This window comes from Ambystoma mexicanum, chromosome 4q, assembly GCF_040938575.1.
Source record: "Ambystoma mexicanum isolate Mex_15411 chromosome 4q, UKY_AmexF1_1, whole genome shotgun sequence".
Lineage (NCBI taxonomy): Eukaryota > Metazoa > Chordata > Amphibia > Caudata > Ambystomatidae > Ambystoma > Ambystoma mexicanum.
The window spans coordinates 226,549,956-226,576,376 of NC_090928.1; the positions used below are offsets into that span (position 1 = coordinate 226,549,956).

A 26,421-nucleotide genomic window follows, 5' to 3' on the forward strand; every position below is an offset into this window, starting at 1 on the left:
CTTGGCATCGTGGTAGCTCCACCAGCATCTTAGATTATTTTAACGCGACTGGTGAAATGCTGAAACTTGTAAAATCCATGTCAATAATCAAATCATATCTCAGTGATCATTACCCTTTACCCTTAGAGTTACAGGTGGTGAAACAGGGAGAGAAGGGCAAGTTGTATGATCATGAAATAGAGGCCAAACTGGGCGAGAATAGAATCTGTTCAAACGCGAGGAGTCTCACTAAGTTCCACGGTATCCTCTATTGCTTGTTTACCCATGAAAAACTGAAGCAGGCCCTGTTAACCACCCCTTACAAAGACGTCTTAGATCAGGTCTACAAAGAAATGCCCGAACCTGGAAATAAAGGCTTAATCTTAAGAAATCAAGCTTTTGATCCCATGGTGCAAGCAAGGAAAAGAGAATTGAGGCAGTTACTTAAACTGTGCCCTGCACCAGAGAGTTCGCTAAGAAAAGCGCTATTGTTACGCCTCGGCAGGCCCGCAGGAAGGTTGTTGCCCTCCGTAAGGGTATGCGTCATTGTGCAAACCCATTCTATACCCACTGGCAACTGCCCTGGAGAATAGTGGCTTCGGCTCACTCCACAGCAATTTTGGACTACAATTCCCAGCTTTCCGCCTCCCTCTGTCAGCTCAGAGCCGATGACGCGTGAGCCTCGGTTTCGTCCGGTTCCGTCTTCCCCTTCCTGATTTAAACCTCGGAACCGGACGAAACGCTGCTTCCGATTAAAAGTTGCATCCCGGTATTTAGAAGTTCCGTCTTCAACCCTACGCTACTTGCTCGTGTACCAGACCTGTTTCTTCATTCACGGACTGCTTTTGCCTGCCGCTTTTGGAAATCTACTTGCTCGTGTACCAGACCTGTTTCTTCATTCACAGACTGCTTTTGCCTGCCGCTTTTGGAAATCTACTTGCTCGTGTACCAGACCTGTTTCTTCATTCACGGACTGCTTTTGCCTGCCGCTTTTGGAAATCTACTTGCTCGTGTACCAGACCTGTTCCTTCATTCATGGACTGCTTTTGCCTGCCGCTTTTGGAAATCTACTTGCTCGTGTACCAGACCTGTTCCTTCATTCACGGACTGCTTTTGCTTGCCGCTTTTGGAAATCTACTTGCTCGTGTACCAGACCTGTTTCTTCATTCACGGACTGCTTTTGCCTGCCGCTTTTGGAAATCTACTTGCTCGTGTACCAGACCCGTTTCTTCATTCACGGACTGCTTTTGCCTGCCGCTTTTGGAAATCTACTTGCTCGTGTACCAGACCTGTTTTCTTCATTCACGGACTACTTCACCTGCCGCTTTGGAACCTTGTGATCACGGCATCGGTAAGAATCTTCTTTTCACCACCTGCTAACAAGCACATCTCCTGTACTCATTGTACCTTGCAGCTAAACTATATCACCTGCAACACTCCAACTCAATTGTGTCCTTTGCTGTTGCTGTTGCCATCCTCTTGCCACAATCAGACTTCCATTGGACTGTCTTCAGTAGTGCACAGGGACGCTTTGCGGATAGTGCACCTACCCGACTCTAGTGCGGCCCTCGTTCCGCCCGGGTTCAGTTTCCCTAACTAACCTACCTATTTGTTATTTTGCACTTCCATTGTCATGAACTCTTTGGATATTACAGATTCAACAGCACATTAGTGGCAAGGGTTTTCTTTTGTGTGGCTATTCATTTTTCTTCGCTAATTGACAACTATAGTCAGGACAGGTTACATTCTCCTCTTTTACTTGTAGGTGGTTTCCAGTTGCCTTGAATCAAGGGGAGGGCATAGTTCAGGTACTACTAGAAAGAAGTATCGAGGGAAAGGGATCTTTCTGTATTTCCAATTGCTCACCTCTTGTTTTGCCTTTACAGCTGGGTTTGTGGCGGCGTGTTCTCCCCGCCCTTTTGAGCGATCAGTCTCTCTGCCTGGTTCTACCCAGCAGAGAGTCATATCGTTAAAAAGGTCTTGTGCCCTCACAGAGAGGAGGCTAGGTTGGAGGCCCCGACCTAGCTCTTCAATCAATAGTTCAGTCCTGCGCCTTCCGGCCACCGATTTGGTATACTCCACGTCCGGTGAGTAACAGCTCTGGGGTAAATATAGACAATGGCTTTGAAGTATGAAGCAATGTTGAAGGATGCCCAAAAGAGACTGCAACTGGTAGATTCAGAAGATGTATCCTCCTTTTGGCGAGTAATCAACAACTTGCTGACCCAATCATCTAACTCCCGTATAACCCTATAGGTGAACAAGGATGGATTGACCATTTCATGAAAGTATACAAGGGTGTTGCTGGGGAAGAAAGCTATTGCTTGAAACCTTAGAGCAATTCTTGCCACTTAGCATTCTCACAGAGCCAAATAAGCTCACTTATACGTCAAAGTAAGAACTTGCGAGCCCCGGGCCCGATGGCCTGTGAAATGCAGTCCTCAAACTTAATCCCGACCTGTGGGGGCATATATTGGGTCTAGTCTTCAGGAATATTACATCAGCCACTAAGCCAAAAACTTGGACTCCATCCATCATTGTACCAATTTTTAAAAAGGGGCAACGTTGGCTAGTCTGTAAGTATATATAGACCCAGAGCGCTTCTTTCCATCCCGGCAAAAATCGATGCGTCCGTAGTGTTGAAAGAACTAACAAACTGGGCGCAGTGTGCGTTTCAAACAGGGTTCAGGAAAGGCACAGCAACAAATACAAACTTGTTCATCTTAGGTCTCCTAAAGAACGAGGCTAGAGTGAGGTCAAGACCCATCTATATGGCGCTTATTGACTTTGCAATGGCATTTGATAGTATTGATTGAACACGCCTATGGTCAAAACTAAGAGAATGGGGATGCCCAGCGCACCTACTAGAGATCTTGATGGCTCTCCACGCAGACACCTCCATCGGAGTGCAATTGAACACTCAGGGAAAGCTATCTGCACCTATCTTAACAACGTGTGGCCTGAAACAGGGTTGCGTTCTTGGCCCCTTTGCTGTTTTGCCTTTTCTATCGGACCTTGCCAAGATCTTTGATGGTACATGTAGCTTTTCGCCAAACTTTGCCACAGCGTGTCTGGATTACTTGCTTTATGCAGATGACCTTGCGCTTTTTGATTACACGCCAATCGGATTACAGTGCAAGCTTGATGCGCTGGCCAAATATGCTAATTTCAATCAATTGAGCATTAACATAGCAAAATCACAGATATTGATGAAGAAAAAATATGCAACCTTCCGTTGGAATATTGGGGGTTTGCCCCTAGCAAGGGTATCGAATTCTTGCTATTTGGGATGTAGAATATCGGAACTTCAAAAGAAAACGGAGCTCCAAGGTCATTTGCAATCAAAGATCCTCAAGCTGGCGACTCAAGCTTGCGCTATAAACCAGAAATGGGGCCATTTTTCCCCGATTCCGGTCCTTGAATTCTACAGGGCAAAAGCTGTTCCATCAATAACATGGGGGAGAGAATTTGGGCTTACCACCTCTGGTGGATTGCAACACCGTGGAGGGCCTGTTTTGGAGGAAGGTCTTGCACCTACCAAACAGCGTTCCTACGGCAGTAATGCGCTATGAGTTAGGGCTGACTTTAGAAACCTCTCATTAATGAAGAACATCATTTCTGCCAAGGAGGGGTCCATCTGGTGGCTACTTAACCAACTGTCATTTAAAAAATCTTGGGTTGCTTTACAAAACCGGGAAACAGAGTGTGACCTCCTCTGTAAAAGGTATAAAATTTCGAAAGATATGTTATGCTACAATCTAATCAAAATGAAAAGGAACCTAAGGGACTTTTCATCTGTATGCTGACCTGCTGATTGAAGTCAGGCCAGCCAGATTTTCACCAGAATATCTGTGCAGATCTAGTGCACTATGGAGGTCAAGGGTGATGAGACGATTAGATTTGATCCACACAAATGAAGTTATGGGGGAGAGAGAGCAGAGTATGCAGATTTTGTGCTAACTTTGAGGAGGTTGAGACGTTACGCCATTTACTGTTGCACTGGAAATCTTTATAGGGGAAACGAATATTTTTGCCACTTAGTCCACCCATATGTTCAGATTCATGCCGGTACGGTATGGCAGTTGATTATGAATTCTCCTGGATGCAACAAATGGATGACTGCCGTGATTAATTTTTTAAAGGAAGTTTTAGATGGATGTGAAAGGACTAATTGTTTGACATAATGGTTATCTGGACTATGTTCATTCACTAAAGTATTAACTCTTTGTGAAATACTTGAATGCTTACTCCAATGTATTCTTTTAATTTTTTTTTCTTACAAATGAATGAATGTATTTGTGTTTATATTTTAAATGTGCTTCTTAAAGATTACTTGTTAAGCAAATAACAATAAACATGTTTTTCTTAACTAGGCAATCAGGATTATTTGGTTGGTCCACATTATTAGTCTGCCAATTGCCTGTTACAGCATTCAGTGGGAGAAAATGAAACCTGGCCCATGTAATTATTTTCTCATGCCTATGATTTGTCCACAGAAGATAAACAGCAACCTTTTGAGTGGTCAAAGCAAAATGAGTGTTATTAGAAATTCTTATAAGTGCAGCATCTTCCCGATGTAATACCAGTCGTTTTCCACTGTTTTAAAATATCAATGCACGGATCGAAGTAGGAATAGTAATAGTTTGCCACTTATTTCAATTTGTCCGGCCCATTTGCTTGTTAATATGTGATAGCCAAGATATGCACATACAGCCAGCCTGTAATGAAATGAAGTAGGATCAGATGTGAAAGAGTGGCTTTGCTGTTTCCCCAGATTCAGAGCCAAAGTTTAACAGGATCAAAAATGAACTTGTCCTCCAAGTAGCCCAAACCCAGTTTTCCATGAACTAAGAATGTCGAGGCAGAATTAGGAAGGCAGAGTTAAGACTTCAGGAAAGAGTTCTCAACAATCTCACATCTGCCATTGCTCATAGAGTAGCCCTGTATTTGGCACTAGCTTTAGCACTATATATTTATTTATTCACATTTGTTAAGCACGCAGCTGCCCGGAGGCATCGTGGTGCTTGTTACAGACAGTTTACTTAGTTACAGATAGGGTGAACAATTGCATTATTATATACAAGCATGAAGAGAGAGCAGTACATACAGTGGGTTAGGTGAAGAGGTGGGTTTTGAGTTTTCTTCGGAAGGCAAGGAGGGAGTTTTCAGCTTTGATGTCTGTGGGTAGGGTATACTAGATATATAGTCTCAAGACCATATCTATACGTTGACGTTTAAATGTGCACTTACATCTTGTCAAAGCAACCAGTGCCTGCAGCATTTTAGTTGTACTATTTGCAATGTGCAATCTCCTCTGTAGCCTAGATGTAAATGTTAAGCCAAGGTAGTCAAAATTAGTACAGACATTAATCGTTTTATTATTCACTCTAGAATCAGGCAATTTAAGTCCTGACTGACAAACTAGTACCGCTGACTTAGAAGCTTTAATCGTCAGATCCAGACTACTCATGTTCATGGCATATGTGTCAATCAGCTGCTGTAACGAGCATTCGGGTCTAGTGATCAGAACAGTATCGTCAGCATACAAGTACTGGGATTTCCACACTGCCCTGATATGAAACATCCACCTTGCAGTTCACAGATGTCTATGAAGGTCAGGAATATAAAGGGAAAACCAGAAGGGAGCTAGTATGCCGCCCTGGCGGACATCAGCACAAACATGAAACCAGACTGTAAGGACCCATTAGAGCCTGATCGTACACATGACTTATTATTGGAGAGCGGATAAGATAATATATTGATTAGTTCTGTTGGACAACCTAAGGCACATCATATTAACCATAATTTGTTCCTGGTTACCCTATCAAATGCTGTCAGGACCACGTCTTGTCGAGTTCCCTAGGTATCACAGAGGAGTGTCCACCAATACCCTGGGAGAAGTAACCCTCTCCCTGATTCCAATCTGTGCAGGAAGAGAGAGATTCGCCCCGGGGTAGGGATGACTTGGTAATGGCACCCTTTAGCAAGGGCTCTCCTAGGTTACCAGATTAGGTGCTCCGGAAGGGAAATAAGGGCACATATTCCCATAACCCTTCATAAAGTGAAGGAAACACAACTCTAGTGACAAGCTCTCTCACACATATCATACCTGTGCTCGGACTGAGCCTCTCTTGAGCCACCTGGAGGCTAATTTTTCTGTTACTTCACAAAAAATGTGATGGGAGTCGAAGCCATAAACAATTGACTCCTTGTTAAGTCACAAGGCAAAGTCCTCTCGCAGGAGGAGATACTGAACATAAATGGTGGTCTCCTCACTTGGGTAACAGTACAAGTGTTGGAGTGGAAAACCCTTGGCTTTAATGTAAGTATTGAAGTTAGGTCTATGGACGTAAAGTGGCCTAGAGCTATTCCATAAAGTGATCTCAAGCACAAACTCTCTTACCTTGCTAAGTACCGAAGAACTGTCTTTGTGGACGTGACTAATGAGGTCTAGAACCAGGGAGCAGTTTGTGAGATATGGAGGTCACGTCTGGTTCCTTACTTTATCAGGGATTACCAGGTCTACATACATTCACGTCAATTGGCGTCTGGCGGCCATCTTGGTGGAGCATCTAGCTACTTGGATAGGATGATGGTGGTGGCCATCTTGGAATGGGTCATTCTTACAACTGGAGTGAAAAGGCACAGGCCATCTGATATCTAAGGGTCCATGTGGGCTGCCTCAGCCTGCCTGGAATTAGTGGTGCTGACTGTCTCAGTTACCTAACAAATGCTGACTGTATATCCATAAAAGCCATATAGACCTCCTTTTTAAGGAAAATACCAATCGAAACAATCACGCATAGCTTCAATGTCTGTTCAGACATGCCCAACCCTTTGTGAAACCCAAACTATAATGGCCAGTATGTTATTGTCATCCACCTAATCTTGTAGCCGACCGAGTACTACTCTTCCAAAGATTTGAAAGTTTGAATCGAAAAGGGAAACAGGCCTGTGCGAAGTTGGTGAGTTTTTCTGTCCCTTTTTGCACATGGAGCAGATCACTGTTTAGTTCTATGTTTTTGGTAATGATCCTACCGTTAACATGGCACTTAAGTTGTACCCAGAGATCGTTTACATTTTTAGTAATGTAAATGTCGATAGGGTAGACTGAAATTAGGGATGCAGGGTAATCCAAGAAACCAAGGAGAAGCAATTTTAGCTGACTTAAGGACCATATTGCATCTCGGTCTTCCCTTTGGCTGCTCAATCTGGTGGTCAGTCATAGTCTTTGGTATTTAGTTGCACTGACGCTTTTATATTGGCATGCCCGAGTGAGTTCTCATTCATTGCTCTCCTCAGGATGTTGGTCTCCTTGACGGCCAGTTCCACCAATTAGGAACTGATGGGCCTCTTGATCATAGGCCATATTTCCAAGTTTGTAGCATGTTGTACCAGATCTCTCTAGCCCTTTGGATGACAAGGCACAGGTGGCAGGGTGTCACTGGCAGACTGCGAAAGTGTATGCAAGCTCTGGGGTGGCGGGTGTCCCATAGATCAGGTACCTCTTGGGGTGAACACTTCCTCTTTCTCCTGGCCTACCTTGCTCTTTCTCCTCTCTATCAACTTTCTATCTTCTATTTCTTCCTCAATGCCCTTCAAGCATTGGACCCCCTTCACCTCACTTCTTGCTTCCAGCTCCTTCTTAGTCCTTCATCTCTTAACCTCCTCTTCACGTGGTTACTGCCTTGTGCACTCTCTCTTTCCTCTTGCTTTCTCTTCTCTTCCTTTACCTTTTCCATATCCTCCTTTTCAATGTCATCAGGTCTTACTCTCTTAGTTCTCTGTGCCTCCTCTTTCTTCACCAGTGACTTTTATCCAGTCTTCTCCACTTAGTCATTATTTTCTTCTCTGCTACTTTGTTCGGACCTCCAATGTTTAAACCTCTTCTGTTTATTCTTTTACTTTTCTCTCCTGATCTTCCACCTTCTGCTGTTCCTGGGCCTTTACTCCAACCTCCTCTGCACTTATATACCTATTCTCTTCCCATTCTCCTCTTCTATCTGAGGCATTCTCATCTCCCATGCCTCCTCTCTCCGGGCCACTTTTTCTAGATATTTCCAACCTCCTCCTGCTAACCTCTCTTGTCCTTTTCTCCCTCATCTCCTGCTCCACCACCTCCACTCTATATCCTCTACCACTCTGAATCACCTCCTGTTTCCTGCTCTTACTCCATCAGCTCTCACCCACACCCTGCGTATGAAGCCAGGACTCTGTATCTATCTGCCCCCTCTCTTTAGTGCCTGCCACTCTTGACCCATACTCAGGTTTGTCCCGGTGTGAGCAGAATGTGGGATTGGCTCTGAATTGGAAATTGTCTTCTCAGCTGCTCCTAGTTCTCAACGACTGTGCACAGGGTGAAAGACGCAGCCCTAATAAGGGCTATCATGCCTGTCACATCTGCAGCATTGTCACAAAGTGCCAACCCTGCATATGTTGGAATGTTGCTGGCAAATTTCTATTCTGCATCTTTGAATGCCAAGCCTCCACGTTAGGGAATCTGCAGAGTCTGCTAGGCATACTGGGTTGTCGCAAGCTGCTAGCTCCTCAGATCAGACCAATGCTTAATCCCATTGTCTCCCAAAGTACTAGGAACCCTTTTCCCATGGAACCGTACAGCACACTTGCAGGCTGGAGTGCCTGATTCGGGTTGTTCCTTCACTGCCAAGTGTTTCACAGAAAACGTACGGCACAACGTCTTTAAGGTTGTTTTATGTGCCACAGATAATTCCCTGGGCAGAGTCTTTAGCACTGATCTGCATACCGTTGATAGTTTCTCAAGTAAAATCCTTGGCGAGTGTTCCAGGGGTTACAATGCTGATGGGCTGGAGTATGACCTTCACTTTCACCCATGCGCAACAGGGCCAATTATTTCAGAAATGACACATAATTAGGTCACCAATGGTCTGGGTTATTAGGTATAGGAGACAGCGTCTTCTCACACAAGGGATCAGCGCTTATCCTGTTAGTTATAAGATTATTGGGGTGATTTTCCCAGGAGTGTTACCTACCTCTCTGGCAAGAACGGTCTTCTATCGGTTCCTGCCAGGTGTTCCACCTTTGCTGGAGTATGAGATACTTCACACGTGTTCCCAGTGTCCCTTATTCTGGGGTCCCATTGCCTTGTAGGGTACTGTCCAGGTGCCCCCTGGGGTGCCTAAAGGCGGTGATGGTCTGGGGAGCCCGAGAGATCTTCCGTCTACCGTTTCTGGGAATGACACCATGAAGTGGGCGGAGACATTGTGTCCCCGTGAGAAACCCATCTCCCAGCCTAAAATATAATACTTTGTCACAGTCCCTATAAAAGGGTAAAGCAGTGGTGTATACTTCGCGCCTTCAAACACGTGTTGTATAGGTGCGTTATAAATGCCCTATCATATATCATATACTAGCACCCCAGCTTTTTCAACAATTTTGTTGCAGATTTTCTACACTGCACAGGTTCCACTAGATTCCTTTCACCTTATTTGAACAAAGTGAATATGGGTGCATGAATGTTCACAAATGGCATTTTGTTATTTGGCTTAACACCTGTTAAATTTCAAAGAAAGCAAAATGGTTTGGATTCTTATTTTAAATATAACTTGGAAATAAACACAATAAAGCAAAGTCATGTTAGCTCAAAGAATAGATATTGATAAGTGGTTACATCCATGCTGTTTCCCAATATAATTGCCTGGTTTAAAGAGTCCTCACCCAGCTGAGATGGGCTAGGATTTGGAAACCAAGAGGCAAACGGTGGAAGTGCTGCTGAGTTGGATCTCAGTTTGCTTTGTTTGCTTACTTCCTACTCATTCACATATGGGCTTGAGTAAATGGTAAAGATCCAAAAGAGAGATTTTATATTTGAAAGAGGACTGGGAAAATAAAAGCAATGCACTGCCAGTAACTGCCCAAGCAACATGCTTGCTTTATTTCCCAGGCCCTGTTCCTGTTAGCTCTGACTTTGGGGTTGTTAGATCAGTGGCAGGAGTACCAAGGGGGGGCTCAGGGTAGCAGCTGATGCCCCCGGTTACCCCAAGATGACCTTGTTCTAAACTCTATGTTTAGACGATCTAACCCGCATAGTTGATCAGGGCGGGCTGGGAGCTCTTCTCCTGCTCGACCAGTTGGCAGCATTCGACACTGTGGATCATTCCACTCTGATCTCCCGTTCGTAGAGTGCTGGCCTGGGAGACCAAGTGTTGGGCTGGTTCACCACCTTCCTTGCTGATCGGTCTCGATCCGTTTTTCTGCCACCTTTTTGTTCACAATCTATCCCACTGTTTTGCAGAGTCCGACTGGGATCTGTCTTGTTGCCAATCTTGGTTAACCTTTACATTTGCCCCCTTCTGCTTCTTATCTTGTCACATGGCATCCGCTTTTATTCTTACGCGGACGATACGCAGATCCTGGTCCGCCTTCATCTTTCGCTTCCTGAAACTGCGCCCTGGTTTAAGAATTGTGTCGAGGATCTTGGTGCCTGGATGGCTAATAATTTGCTAAAACTCAATGGCAGCAAGACTGAGGTTCTCGTGGTAGGCACGATTAGTCCACTCTCCTTTTGGACTCCTGATTTCTGGCATGTCCCTCTTGGACCGTTCCCTCTGCCATCCCCTCAAGTGAGAAACTTGGGGATGAAATTCTCAGCCTCCCTTTCTATGGCAGAGCAGGTTGGTGCAGTCTGTAAATCAAGCCATTTCAAGCTGCGCACCCTTAAGAAGGTTCTCCCTTTTATTCCCTGTCACTTCCATGCTACTGTGGTAGCAGCACTTGTTCTTAGTACAGTTGATTATTGTAATTCACTGTACTATGGCCAACCAAGCTATTTGATAAATCGTATCCAGATGCTCCAGAATGCGGCGGCCAGAGCAATTCTGTGTCCTCCTCCACGAGCACACATGACACCGATCTCAGACAGCTGCACTGGCTCCCGATTGAGAAACGGATTTTGTTTAAATCAATGTGCCTGGTACACTGAGCCTTTTACAATTTAGGAGCTGTGTACCTTCAGGAAAAATGTGTCCACTATGTTCCTTTGCGTACCCTCCGCTCTCAGACTGCCCTCCTGCTATCAGTACCTCTTGTCCGACGGTCACGTACTGGTGGCTGTGCTTTCTCTGTGGTAGCCGCAAGGGCGTGGAATCAGTTGCCCTTGGCTCTGCGAGCTACTACTAACCATCTGGCCTTTCAGTGATCTCTAAAAACCCTTCTCTTTTAGGCTCTACTCTGCTCTATCACTTCCTCATCTTGACTGTGTAGCGCCAAGATGCCCTTGGACGTATGTGGGCTGTGTAAATATATATAACATAACAGAACAAATTTCCTTGTCCAGTGTTAAACCCATGGCTGTTAAGCAATACTGTCAGAAGTTAAGAAGAGGAAAAGAATAAGCATTTAGTAAAATGGTCTGACGTGAAATACCATTGTCCAAGAAAAGACGATTTATTTATTTATTTATTTATTTAAATTTGTATAGCGCACGTGCAGCCCTCGGGCATTGTGGCACTGTTACTTGTAGGGATCTTAGTTACAGGGAGGGGTAACAGGGATACATGACAGCAATGCTGTTTTGGTTACATCGCATGAATGAATACTTTCTTAGTTACAGGACAGGAATACTTTTTATTGACGTTATGATAATGGTCAGTTTGTTACATTTACAAGAATAATATTATAATTGCACGGCAGGCATACTTTCTTAGTTACATCATAGGACATTAATTAATGAAAATACAGGACTCTGCGCCAACAAACTCAAGTTGAGTTAAATCTTAAGTTATGCTTTATTGATCATCCATGACCATTGAGCCCATAATTGATAACATGTTTCGGCTCCACTGAGCCTTTTTCAAATCCGGGCTACCCATAATTGTAATATAGGACATACAATATATCATAGTCAAAAAACAATTTGTATGAACGACATCATAAAGTATAACATAATACCAGTTTTCAAATATCGTGACCACAAAATATGCATAATAACATGAAAGAAATTAGACAGAAAAACAAGGATGGGCAAAAGGGAAGGGTTCATGGGTGTAGAAAAATAGGCAAACATATCATAATACATTGTTATGTTTGAGTAAACAGAAAAAGAGCACAAAAAACAGAAACAAAAACACAAACAAAAAGAAAAAAGAACCCATTAGTAATCATTATTCTTCAATTCATTGAATAATATAACCAAATTCTGCAATGGTCCCTTGAGACAAACTGACAACTTGGTGGATGTCCTTACCCGAAATTTGATGTAACCAGTTCTTATGACTATTTGTCCATGTAGTAGTAACGGGGTGCAATCCCCAATATCAATCTAAACAAAAAATGTAAGTAGCGAAGGTAAATAAAACTGATTGTCCAATTTAGAATATACATTAATTGTGTATATCAAGGTTGCCTGTGGCAACTAGGCATTTTCATGAGAATAAATCCCGCCCTTCACCAAACGGGCAAAACAACTCTTCTTAATGGTCACAGGCCATTTCTGCCTTATTCAAAACAATTCATTATAAGTTCCGTAGTGAAGACAATTGTAATTAACCATCATTACGTGAAATGATGACGCATTTCCAATTATAGAACACGTATATCAAGTACGGAAAGCACAACATATAGCTTATTTTGTTGCTACTCGTCAAGTACCATTAAAGCTAAATCTCATTGAAAAGTAAACCATGAGATAAGCGGTCCTCTCTTACCAGTTCCTGGAACACAAACAGTCACACGCGTCGGCAGGTAAGCCGAACGCTTACCAGGTATGCCTTCTTATACTAGGCGTCATCACTGTGCGCGGTTACCACGGCGACGCAAGGACAAGCGTCGTCATTGAAAACCGCATTCTATCCCCCAGCATTCTACAAATTACATATGCTATATAATTCAAAATATTTGAATAAAGCCTGAGAAACTAACAAAGCATGTATACGCTTCTCCTGACCCAATTTATATTTGTTGAATACTTAAATGGTTACTATCACAGTAATGTATAATCACGGGCACTAATGCACCCAACTACAAAAGGTTGGTGAGCATTACACGCAACATTCAAATAAAATACTGAGCTACCAATTATGATGGGGTATCCCTTTAACAACACCCTGAAATACATGTAACCTCCTAATAAACAATGAGCCGTGTTCTAAATCAAGTATAACAATGAAAATTATTCGAGCTTGAGAAGCCAGATTGCAATGTACTACATCTCACAAGAATGAAACCATTTCATTATCTGTATTAAGTCCTGTATTTGTCGAATTGAAGTAACAAATTGCTCTTGCTTCCGCTTGTCGTAACGCCTTCACTCTGTCACCACCTCTTTTGTTCAAGGATACTTGTTTAAGGCCAATGAATCTAATTTCCGATTTGAGATGTAGCTGATGTGTTTTTTGCCAATGTTCAGCTAACGGAAGTGATGGGTCTTGACTGCCAATTTTGGCTAAATGTTCACGGATACGGATTCTCAACTGTCTCTTGGTGCTACCAATATATAGTTTGTGGCAGACACAGATGATGCCATATACTACAAAAGTTGTTTTGCAATTAATTCCTTGTTTAATGATCCAACATTTTCCATTTTTATCTTCGAATTCCGTTGTTCTTTGGTATGCATATTTACATTGTGGACAGACTCCACATTTCCTGAAACCAGAATCTTTCTTGTGTAACCATGTACCTTGAGTAGTGCTCTCAATGTCCGGTAATAACGATGGACTAAGGATAGATTTAAGTGTATTTGCTCTTCTGAAGGTAATGCGTGGATGATCACTCACAAACTCACCAATATGACTGTCCAATTTAAGTAGGTACCAATGTTTGTTCAAAATTTTTCGTAATCTCTGGTGGTCTGAACAATATTGAGTGATAAAGCTAATCGGCATGTTAGCTTCCAAATTATTCCCTTGTCTCTGTCTCAAAGTATCCTGCTGCTGCATCAATTTGGTTCTCTTGTATGCTTTACTTATATCTTTTTGGGCATATCCCCTCCTTCTAAAACGTCGTTGTAATAGATTACATTCCTCTTCAAATTTTAAGTTACTATTACAATTTCGTCTCGCTCTGATATATTCACCCAATGGTATATTGGTGATAGTTGGTCGAAAATGACAACTTTTAGCATGTAATATTGAGTTAACTTCAGTTGGTTTTCTGAATGTAGTTGTTTGTAGTACTTGATCTTCCAAATATATTGTCAAGTCCAGAAAATGTATCCGCTGTTTGTTGCATTCTCCAGTAAATTGAATATCAAAACAATTAAGATTTAACTTGTCCACAAATGCGTGAAATTCCTCTATGCTACTATCGACGATGCAAAAAACATCGTCGATGTACCTTGTCCAAAATTGGATTTTCTCAATGAAAAATGATTCAGTGTATATTGCTTTGTCTTCCAACATCCCCATGAAGATATTCGCCAATGCTGGGGCATATTTAGTACCCATAGCTACCCCCCTGGTCTGTTGGTATACCTTGTTGTCAAAGGTAAAGACATTGAGATCAAACGTGAGATGTAACATTTCTTTAATCATGTTCAAATGGTTGTAATACGAGGCTGACTCATGCCTGAAAGTGTAGTCAACTGCAATCATGGCCCATTTATGCTGAATAGACGTGTACAGTGCCTTCACATCTAGAGTCGCTAGAAGGAAGGTACTCTGCCAAGTAAAGTTTTTTAGTTTCCGTATAAGGCTGGTGGAATCTTGCAAATATGAATGAAGTGACATAGCCCTTGGTTTGAGTAATAGATCCAGATATTCCGAGATATTCTCTGTGACCCACCCAATCCCACTCATGATCGGGCGGCCCTCTGGTATCCTTTCATAGGGTTTATGAATTTTCGGTAAGAAGTACATTGTTGGAGTTACCGGTTCTTTTATCCATAAATAAGTGCGTTCATCATCCGTTATCAATCCTTTTCTATGCCAATTGAGTATGTGCGCTTCAACTTGCTCCAATGCTGATTTTCGAAAATCATCCGTTCTTAATTCATAGCACCCAGGGGTATTTAAATGTCTGGATGCCATTTCCAAATAATCCTCCCGATCCATTAGCACAATATTGCCTCCCTTGTCAGCCTCTTTAATTACTGTCCGTGAATCCAATTTAAGCGAAACAAGTGCTTTCCTTTCCGATTTAGTTAAATTGTTCTGAGTAATCCAATTCTTATGTTTTTTACAATTAAGATTATATAGATCTCGTGAAACTGCTTGTTGAAAAGTGTCAATGACGTTGTCAGATGCCAACTGTGGCATGAATTTTGAACGTACTTTAAGTTCCTTTGTGGTAAGGGTATCAGATTTTATCTTGAGTTCATCTAATAAGTGAAATACATGATATTGATCACCTTCGGTCAATGAACGCAATGTAAATGTATCTTCAATATCCTGGATCGACTTATCACTGATAAGTATGCTAGCCTCTTCAGGTTGAAAATCACCCGGTGCTTTGGTTGCAAAAAATTTTTTTAACTTCAATTTTCTGGTAAATTTAAATAAGTATATATAAGTAAAGCATACAAGAGAACCAAATTGATGCAGCAGCAGGATACTTTGAGACAGAGACAAGGGAATAATTTGGAAGCTAACATGCCGATTAGCTTTATCACTCAATATTGTTCAGACCACCAGAGATTACGAAAAATTTTGAACAAACATTGGTACCTACTTAAATTGGACAGTCATATTGGTGAGTTTGTGAGTGATCATCCACGCATTACCTTCAGAAGAGCAAATACACTTAAATCTATCCTTAGTCCATCGTTATTACCGGACATTGAGAGCACTACTCAAGGTACATGGTTACACAAGAAAGATTCTGGTTTCAGGAAATGTGGAGTCTGTCCACAATGTAAATATGCATACCAAAGAACAACGGAATTCGAAGATAAAAATGGAAAATGTTGGATCATTAAACAAGGAATTAATTGCAAAACAACTTTTGTAGTATATGGCATCATCTGTGTCTGCCACAAACTATATATTGGTAGCACCAAGAGACAGTTGAGAATCCGTATCCGTGAACATTTAGCCAAAATTGGCAGTCAAGACCCATCACTTCCGTTAGCTGAACATTGGCAAAAAACACATCAGCTACATCTCAAATCGGAAATTAGATTCATTGGCCTTAAACAAGTATCCTTGAACAAAAGAGGTGGTGACAGAGTGAAGGCGTTACGACAAGCGGAAGCAAGAGCAATTTGTTACTTCAATTCGACAAATACAGGACTTAATACAGATAATGAAATGGTTTCATTCTTGTGAGATGTAGTACATTGCAATCTGGCTTCTCAAGCTCGAATAATTTTCATTGTTATACTTGATTTAGAACACGGCTCATTGTTTATTAGGAGGTTACATGTATTTCAGGGTGTTGTTAAAGGGATACCCCATCATAATTGGTAGCTCAGTATTTTATTTGAATGTTGCGTGTAATGCTCACCAACCTTTTGTAGTTAGGTGCATTAGTGCCCGTGATTATACATTACTGTGATAGTAACCATTTAAGTATTCAACAAATATAAATTGGGTCAGGAGAAGCGTATACATGCTTTGTTAGTTTCTCAGGCTTTATTCAAATATTTTGAATTATATAGCATATGTAATTTGTAGAATGCTGGGGGATAGAATGCGGTTTTCAATGACGACGCTTGTCCTTGCGTCGCCGTGGTAACCGCGCACAGTGATGACGCCTAGTATAAGAAGGCATACCTGGTAAGCGTTCGGCTTACCTGCCGACGCGTGTGACTGTTTGTGTTCCAGGAACTGGTAAGAGAGGACCGCTTATCTCATGGTTTACTTTTCAATGAGATTTAGCTTTAATGGTACTTGACGAGTAGCAACAAAATAAGCTATATGTTGTGCTTTCCGTACTTGATATACGTGTTCTATAATTGGAAATGCGTCATCATTTCACGTAATGATGGTTAATTACAATTGTCTTCACTACGGAACTTATAATGAATTGTTTTGAATAAGGCAGAAATGGCCTGTGACCATTAAGAAGAGTTGTTTTGCCCGTTTGGTGAAGGGCGGGATTTATTCTCATGAAAATGCCTAGTTGCCACAGGCAACCTTGATATACACAATTAATGTATATTCTAAATTGGACAATCAGTTTTATTTACCTTCGCTACTTACATTTTTTGTTTAGATTGATATTGGGGATTGCACCCCGTTACTACTACATGGACAAATAGTCATAAGAACTGGTTACATCAAATTTCGGGTAAGGACATCCACCAAGTTGTCAGTTTGTCTCAAGGGACCATTGCAGAATTTGGTTATATTATTCAATGAATTGAAGAATAATGATTACTAATGGGTTCTTTTTTCTTTTTGTTTGTGTTTTTGTTTCTGTTTTTTGTGCTCTTTTTCTGTTTACTCAAACATAACAATGTATTATGATATGTTTGCCTATTTTTCTACACCCATGAACCCTTCCCTTTTGCCCATCCTTGTTTTTCTGTCTAATTTCTTTCATGTTATTATGCATATTTTGTGGTCACGATATTTGAAAACTGGTATTATGTTATACTTTATGATGTCGTTCATACAAATTGTTTTTTGACTATGATATATTGTATGTCCTATATTACAATTATGGGTAGCCCGGATTTGAAAAAGGCTCAGTGGAGCCGAAACATGTTATCAATTATGGGCTCAATGGTCATGGATGATCAATAAAGCATAACTTAAGATTTAACTCAACTTGAGTTTGTTGGCGCAGAGTCCTGTATTTTCATTAATTAATTTCTTCAACGTATGGGACGGTTAGGCTTTTTACCGTCCTTATACAGTTGACCTGCGACTTCATTGACCGGATTTTGAAACTTTTAATCTTGCACGTATAACTATCGGGATTGTAAGGAGTCGCCCTGGTGGAGCAAGGTTTTTCAAAGCCACAGTTTTTCAATACATCATAGGACAGCTTACTTAGTTACATTATGATAGTAGATTTTAGCTATATCACAGGAATCATGGTTACGTTGCAAGAACATTGGTGGTTTGCAAGGCGGCGGCCTTACCGGAGGAACATGTACATGAGTGAGAAAGAGGGAGGGAGGGTGGCTACATCCTCTCAGGCGGCTGTAGAGTTAAATCCCGTAGTGGGAGAGTTAGACGTTAGTAAAACAAACGGTAGTATAGTGCGGAATTGCATAGTGTTTGTGGTGTGTCGCTAGAGCACACACTAGAGTAACAGTAGGGCAGAGTTGCTTAGTCCTTTTAGGGTTAGTTCGGCTTCGGAGGTGAACCTTACCATTGTGTTTCAAGTCCTCTGTGGTTTGGACTGATGATGTGAGATTGTTGATCGTTCCTGAGGTCGGAGGGTCTCTGGTGGGCTCACAATGGCGAACAGGGGCAAACAGGGGGCGATGGCCTTTATCCTGGCCTTGTTCCGCCGCCGGCTTCCGCCTGCCGGTGGAGCGGGATCGCAGATGTATTGTTGGGTTGCCTAGCAACCGAGAGCCTCCCTCTCATGCCGCGTTGCGCCGGCCATTTTGGAGGGTCAGGCAGGCAGCAGCGCGGTGTGGGATCGGGTGCCTCGGGCGATTTAGGCACGAAGAAATGTGCAGATCTGTATGGGCAGATGGTAGGCACGGGCTGCTGGGGCTGTAGATGGTTGATCCAGGTGGATCTTTGTTGCTGCAGTCATCGTGGCTGCAGTCTCTCATGCTGCAGGAGGGGTCGGCTGGCAACACGAGGGAGAAGGGCTCCTGCCCTCTCACCTGTGGGGTTGCCTGCAAGTGGGGGGCTCACTGGGGCAAACAGGGGGCGATGGCCTTTATCGATGCATGGATGAACTGGAGAATATTGTCAATAGCTAAATTGGTTGGAATAGTTAAACCCCAGGACACCTAGGAAAACCCCTCTGAGGGAACTCAGACCTGCTCATAGAGTGTCTGTTTATGGAGAGGTCACAAATATGAATTCACTGACAGTTTATAATGAACTTGTCAATATTGTTAATTTTTTTTTATTTATCACAAAAATTTTAGCTATACAGAACAGTTAAAATAAGTAAAATCCTTTCTTCAATTAGACATTTCATAATACACAATTTCATTAAGTTCCTTGTACCCGAGTGATTCTTCTTAAAATATTGTCTTCAAAAAGTGTATCCTATCTAAAACGAGGTGAACATTGTCACCCCCATTAAAACCGCCCAACTTTCTTCTAATTATAGTGTACTGTTCTGCAAGACAGAAATACATATTTTAGAGTGCCTGGGTTCTTTGGCCCTCAGTATCGACAGTCAGTGTCCAGTACTTCCGGTGTCATACATGAGGCAAGTATCTCCCTAGTTGGGAGCAGATTCAGCCTCGCCCTAAGAAATGGGTCGCTAGAGTAGCAATTTGGGAATTTCGACAAGTATACCGGCATTGATCCATGTGCCCTTGTCTCGTGGACACAGTGGTAAAACAGTGTGTAGCTCTTGCCCTTGCCCTGTGTGCATATCCAGGCTCATCTCCAGACTTTTGCCTTCACTTTATCCCTTTCACTATTACTGGGAATCCCATTTATAATAAATGTGAGATCTCTTTTTTGAAAAATTACGGTACAAGGGGCAGTTCAAGCGATGTGCAGGGGATGTGCAAATTAGCAAACACTTTAGCTTTGATTCCAATAGTAAGTGCACCATGGGTAAGAAGTTGTTTTATGAAGTATGTTTTAGAACTTCTGAAGGCACTGCCATGTACGAGTCACTGAGCTATGAAAATGTCATATTAGAAATTCACTTTACTTGTTAGTGAACTCTTTATTAAGTCTGTACAGGTGATAGAAATGTAAAAAGTAATTTATAATGTACTGATTGTGGTATACAGTAACAAGATATTGACTGGTGTTTTATTTTGGTAGCAAGTTGTCTCATTGCTATAACAATGTACCTATCATATGCAGAAAACCTCTCCCTTTACCACGTCTAAAAATAGCCTTAGACTATGCTCTGTGCTATGGTTGCAAGCCATCCACTGCACATCAAAAAGTTTAATATTTCATAATTTCTCAATAAAACCCTTTCATAGCACAACCAGTATTGCAAGACACTGGGTCATGTAATTTTTCCAAAATATTTAGACGCTCCAAAACACATTTCAAATGAACACCTTATCAAACTGGGGTTAGTATGCAGCTGTAACAGTATTACCTTTTTTATTGTACTGCAACACAGACTAAAATTCTGGTGGAGAACACAACGACCATATTCAACCTCCTACTCCACCTTTTATAGATTTTTTAAAAAGTTACTCAAATATACTGTATCTGTACAGTGTTATTTACTCTACATCATATAATACGATTTATTGCATTTGGGGAGGTTGTGCGTTATGCGTTATGAGAATGACCTAATCTGACGAGAAAGGAAAAACAGAACTTCTTGGTCTGTTTTGCGGTACAAAAATTTAAAAAAACTAATACTGTCACAACTGTATACTAACTCCACAGTTTGAGAAGGTGTTCTTTTTTAAATGTTTTTTGGAGTCTCTTAGTATTTTGGAAAAATGACGTGACCCAGTGTCTTGTAATATTGTTTGTGATATGAACTGTTTTTATTGAGAAATGATGAAATATTAAACTGTTTTTAAGAGATCTCTGTTTGAGGTGCAGTGGATTTATTGCACCCATAGCACAGAACATAGTCTAAGGCTATTACTAGACGTGGTAAATGGCGGGGTTGTCTGTTTCCTTGTATTGCTTTAGATTATTTGTCTCCTCCCTTCACGAAACAGGGCCCTGAAGTGGGAAGTACCCATAGTACATTCTTCCTATCATATGAATGCAAACATATTATATACCATTTATATCACCATTGAAACACAGGAAACTTGCATAAATGTTTGCACCCCAATAAAAGCAATATTGCAAATGACTGCAGTATTACGTAAGAATACTGCATGAGATTAACGCCACGTTCCGAAGAGACGAAATACGTGGCATTCCAGTTTTAAAGAACTCCCCTAATGTTTTTAAAGGTTTTTTTCTTTAGAGAAGGCAAACAACATTTTAGAAGGGAACAACCAAAGTAGGTGAAAAGGTGTGCATCTCTGATGCGAACCTTTTCCCCCCTTTTTCAATGTAACACACAAAGGGATCAGAAATGATACTGTGGTGCATTAAACAAGATTGTACAATAGTGCCATGATGCGTTAATGTACACGGTTCATTTACCCCACCAAAATGATAGGGTGAAATGGATTGAAAAACAATGTAAAAAATAATGCATGTAGATTTGCAATATTTCTGAATGTCTGCATCCGTTATGGACAAACAAGCCGATTTCTAATAATGAGTGGATTCCTGAAATTGCCACATGCAGTATTTGTAGGGGGGAAAAGTCTGCTGAATTCACAATGCGGCAGTCGGTTTGCAACATCAGATAATGAAATACCTTCCTGGCTCTGCTTTGTAACGTCCATGGCCTCGCTGTCAACTATGCTTTATAACGATCACAAAAGAATTAAACTGAGTGCACAGTTGTGCTGAACCCTTGCAATCCCAAGATTAAACAAGAAACCGCTTTCTCCAAGTATCGCATGAAGCTGGGAAACAGCAGTGGGCTCGCATGGCCCTTTTTGGACAAAGTATCTGGACTTGGCATGTCCTTCATCTACTTCCCACTGTTTTGCTCCTGGGCAAATTCAGAGGCTGGCGGCACTGGGTTGCGGGCAGAAGCTAGGCGGCCAGAACAGGCCTCTGATTCAGGGGAACTTGGTGGGAAAAGGCGCACAACGCAAAGCCTGTTTCTCGAAAGAGCAAAATTAAAGTGGACGAGGAGGCTTTAATTTTGTTTGATTTCATGGGTAGCTTTCTGAGCGCCAACTCGCAGCAGTGAGGAAGGACATGATGCATAAAGTACAGACTGGGGAGGCCACATGGGGGTGCGGCGGGGGTATTGTTATTTGCAGGAATGCTTCAAAGACGCACGCTGGTTACAATAGGTTGTTAATAAAAGATGGTGAGTGTCATTAACATCCAGACACCCCCAACACATCGTTACGTGGGATGGCTGCCGTTGCAGTCATCTGCTAAGGGAAGTGACGTTGGGGTTAGGGAGCACGGGCAGTTTACACATGTGACAGCTGTGATCAGAAGCCGGGAGGAGGGGCTTAACACAGTTCACCCGCCGCGTGCGTGTGCCTGGAGGCACGCAGGGGAGCAGAAACCTGCAGAGAGTTATTTTCACACCAGAGGCTCAAGGGCATGCCCTGGTTCCAGCAGAGGCTAGAGGAGAGAGGCATAGGAGGCCTGAAAGTGACAAGAAAAAGAGGGGCAGGAACCCCGGCTGCACAACACCACACAGCGCACAAGGCCAAAGCGAGGGCCTGTGCACAAGATCTAGGCCAGCACACCCCGCCTCACAACAGTGGCCCACGGAGGGGCCCAACCCCACGCAAAGCCATGTCAAACCTCGAAGCGTCCTCCTCAGGGGCCGATGGAGCACCAGCAAATGCCGCCACCATGGCGAAAACAGCAGCGGGCGCAGCACAGGTACTCCACCTACCCCACCCTTTTGACTTAAGAGACACCACCAACCTAGGGCCTTGTTGGGGTACGTGGTTGAGAGACTTTAAATTCTATGTAGGGGCCATAGGACTAACAGACAACACCTGGCTGAGGAGCACACTGTCCATGGCAGTGGGGCCCGCAGTCAGGGACATTGCGGGGGAGCTAGTCAATCTAGACACCGCTTCCTACGGAGACCTCCACGGAAAGTTATCTGAATATTTTGCCCCTCACACCAACATCGATTATGAAAGACATATCTTTCACACCACGAGACAAGACAAAGGCGAATCCCTCGTCAACTTCGTCAGGCGACTACGCATCAAGCTTAAATACCGTGAATTTCGTCGCTACTCAAATGAAGAGGCCCTACAGTCACAGATATTCGCCGGCTGTGCGTCACTACCTTTCAGAAAACAGCTACTACAGAAGCAGAGGTCGTTGGAGGAGATTCTGGCACTGGCCAGAATGGAGGCGGCCGTATAGTCTCAGCGCGACAGTTTGGGTAAAGTCACGATCCAGTACTCCTCCACAGACCCTGAAGTCGAAAGACAGTCAGTGACACGCAATGTGTCACACTGCAAGAAGGTGGCGACCCTAACAGGGCCTGAGCAGGGACTGAGCAAGGACAGTCCTGATGAAAGATGGGCAGATGAACCATACCTGGGGGGTGGGGAATCGTTAGATGAGGACTGGGGTCGAGGAGGTGTACTGTCGCCCCCGCCAACACCCCGCATCTTTGTGAGGCCGCAGAGATGGCGCATGAAACCCCACAGACTGATTGAGGAGATAGGGTAAGGAACAATGTGTGATCCAGTGATTTAAAAAGGGGGGAGATGTCATGGTGTGCAATTAACATCCAGACAGCACCACCACATCGTTATATGGGATGTCTGCCATTGCACTCATATGCTAAGGGAAGTGAGGTTGGGGCTAGGGAGACGAGCATTGTGGAGCACGGGCAGTTCCAGGTTGTACATGATTAAAGACAGACATACCAACTGCTCTTGTCGGTACCTCATTTGGTGTGGGCGAGTGCCCTAAATGACTCGAGTGTTGAGCGAGAAGCCTGATGATCTGCCAGGCCAGGAGGCATGCTGAAGATATCACAGTGAGTAGCTATTCTGAGATTTCACATGAACGATAACGAGGCACGAATCAGATGACTTTTTGCTCGGTCAAATGACACAGACTCCAGCCATAGGCCATCACTAGAATACGGTAGTGTAATTCGAGGGGTAGGTAGGTAAATTCTAGCGTGGGTGTGAAGTGCATTTGAGATCAGTGATCCCAAGAGGGAAGGAAAATAAATTGTTGAGTGGTGGACTGGGGGTTCAAAGAAAAACAATCGGTAAGCCATAATTTCAGCATTTTCATTCATTCCCTTTACCCCTGATGGCAATGATTATTTTGGTCTTTCATGCTCAGAGAGGCGACGTCCAACAAGGAGCCTTTTCTCAATCCAACTAGTGACTCTATGGTTGAGGAAGGCGGTAACCAGAGTAATGTCAACAATCTGCTGTCCTATAATGGGAATCAATCATTATATAAACGCCAGTGATGGAGGCCATCTTTCATATATATGGCTCTATGTGTTTAAAATGATGCATACAAAAATATATACGTACTCCAGTGTAGGCAATGGGTCCTCGTGAAAGTAGGAATCCTGCAACGCCTGTTCTGAGGTAATTCTCTTCATAGGGTCCATAGTGAGCAATTTCTGAAGCTGTAATGCACGAGAGAAAAGCGTTCACAAGACTTCAAATCAGCATTTTACATTCTAACAGCAGCAACAAACAAGGCAACGTTTATCACGGGCTTCTAATTTGAAGGCTAGGCTTTACTCTAAATTCGCAGAGATTTGGACAACTGAGTGAGAGTGTCCAACACGAATGCAAGCTCTTGAGAGAAGAGACACTGCGCACTAGCACTTAACGTTGACGAGCATATGGAAACAAGGTGACAATGATGGGCACTGAACAGTGAGCTCTTGGGAGCCTGAGGGAGATTGTCAAACGTTCTCATCTCCACAACAAAGGCTTTTCAGGGTTTGGAGCCTGCACTGAGAACACTTGATCTCTGATAGTGGAAAGACTCAAACTTGTCTCGATTAGTAAGAATTCTGATCCCAAGGGCAAAGATCGTACATGCCTCTTAATTCGTTCTTTTTTTAGTATCAACTTGTACTGAGGCATTACTCCTGCCGAAATACAAGATACAAAAAGTAACATCCAAATAAAAAAGTTAACTTACTTATTCCCTCTCGTTCCTTCCACCACAACCTTCTGTCCACATCACACAACTGAGTTATTGCCCAATTGTTAACCCCTTCCTAAAATATGAATAGTTGTGTGACAGTTGTGCAAGAGCTTGCTCTGAATCATCCTTGGTAACAGAGTTCTTCACGATTCTATATACTTCTTGACAGTCGATACAGATTTCCATTACTCTTGACATGAATGCATATCCACCAATGACAGCTAAGCGGTGACCCTGCAAGTTAGGATTCTTATTTTGCCTCATTATTTTACAGAATTACCTCATCTATTTTCCATAACCACTCTCTATGTGTTGCAATGAACACATCTCTCCACTTTCTCTGTTGCTTCTTAAGCATTCCCATTAATGGTATACAACCCAAGAGTACCAACGCTGAAATGCTTTGACAATATAGCATGAATGGTTAGCAACAGCTTCAAATTCGTATTTCCATTAACCTTCGCCTCCTATTCGCGCTTGGAGGTCTGGCTCAGCCCCTTTGATGTTATTACTTTGCCTGTCCTACTTATTGGCCCTTTTAGCTAGAGAGATGCTTCCTTTGCTTAGGCATCGACATGGATATCTGGCCACCATTAGCCAAAGAACCCTGGCCCTATGCATTCTAGAGGTCACACTCTGGACCTCATTGTTGCCGACAATGACAACACACTGACCTCATCTATGTTTGACAAATTAGCACCTGCTAAAACCTGTGGATCTCACTGGTCTAACGCTGCCTGGTTTTCGGAGTACTTGAAAAATATAATATAAAGTCCAAACCAGAGCCTTAGAAAGCAAATGGTGCAAGGAGTGCCAAGTTGAAGACGAGAAAGTTTAGAAAGCAAATCTTAGCACGGTAAACTAACACTTTTTTTCACAATAATTCAAGAACTATGTGCTCCTCTCAAGCAGATTTTAACAAACAACCATTTCTTGCAAGAACATTGCGATAACATTTCTATTGTTCTGGAGTACAATATTCCTTTACATAAGGACAGCTCTTTCTGAAACCGATACATGAATAGGGCCCGTCCACAACTGGCGTCCTGCTAATGTCAGTGGACTTTCACTCTATTCAACTTCAAGCCCCTATCTGTCAAGGAAGTTATACATGCTTTACAAACGAAACCACCTCATCCTATGTGGTCAAAGCACACCAAGATCTGTTAGCCAACATTCTGTGCAAATCACATGAAGAAGAACGTACCTTGCCTCCTTCAAGCACACCATTGGGTGACCTCTTCTTAAAAAAAATGCTCTTGACACTGAGAAGCTGGAAATATTACTATTCTGACCGTGGCTTCTGCCCTGGTCACTCAAGTGAGGTTGCACTGCTCTTAGGCTGGACATGTGTCCTGTATGTAGGATAGAATAGCAAAGTTGCCTTGATTTGCCACCATGATCTGTTTGGGCCCTTCAACAATCAGACTTATGGTATCCTCATTGTAAAATTTTACGATCGGTGGCCTTCCTTTCAGGCAACACCATTAGATGGAGTGGCTGACCTCCTTGCTCTTGGACCGCCCATCTCAAGTCCAACTTGGTCCCTTTCTCTCGGCCACCTCTCTCGGTACCTCTGGCATTCCCCATGGCTCTATCCTCTCACCCTGATTTTTCAATCTCTGCATGGCCGCTTTGGTCCACCTGATCTCTACTTTCTCCTATAACTTTCAGTGTTATGCAGATGACACTCAGCTTT

General features: G+C 42.8%; 1 protein-coding gene across 6 annotated transcripts in view; it reads right to left on the reverse strand.

Annotated features, from left to right (window-relative positions):
- Nucleotides 1–26,421, reverse strand: part of CDK19 (cyclin dependent kinase 19) — a 1,825,462-nt gene that overhangs the window by 304,103 nt on the left and 1,494,938 nt on the right. For all 6 annotated transcript variants that reach the window (XM_069607768.1, XM_069607765.1, XM_069607766.1 and 3 more), the window contains one exon: nucleotides 24,092–24,189. In XM_069607768.1, coding sequence (XP_069463869.1) covers nucleotides 24,092–24,189 — 98 coding nt within the window. The remainder of the gene's footprint in view (nucleotides 1–24,091; nucleotides 24,190–26,421) is intronic.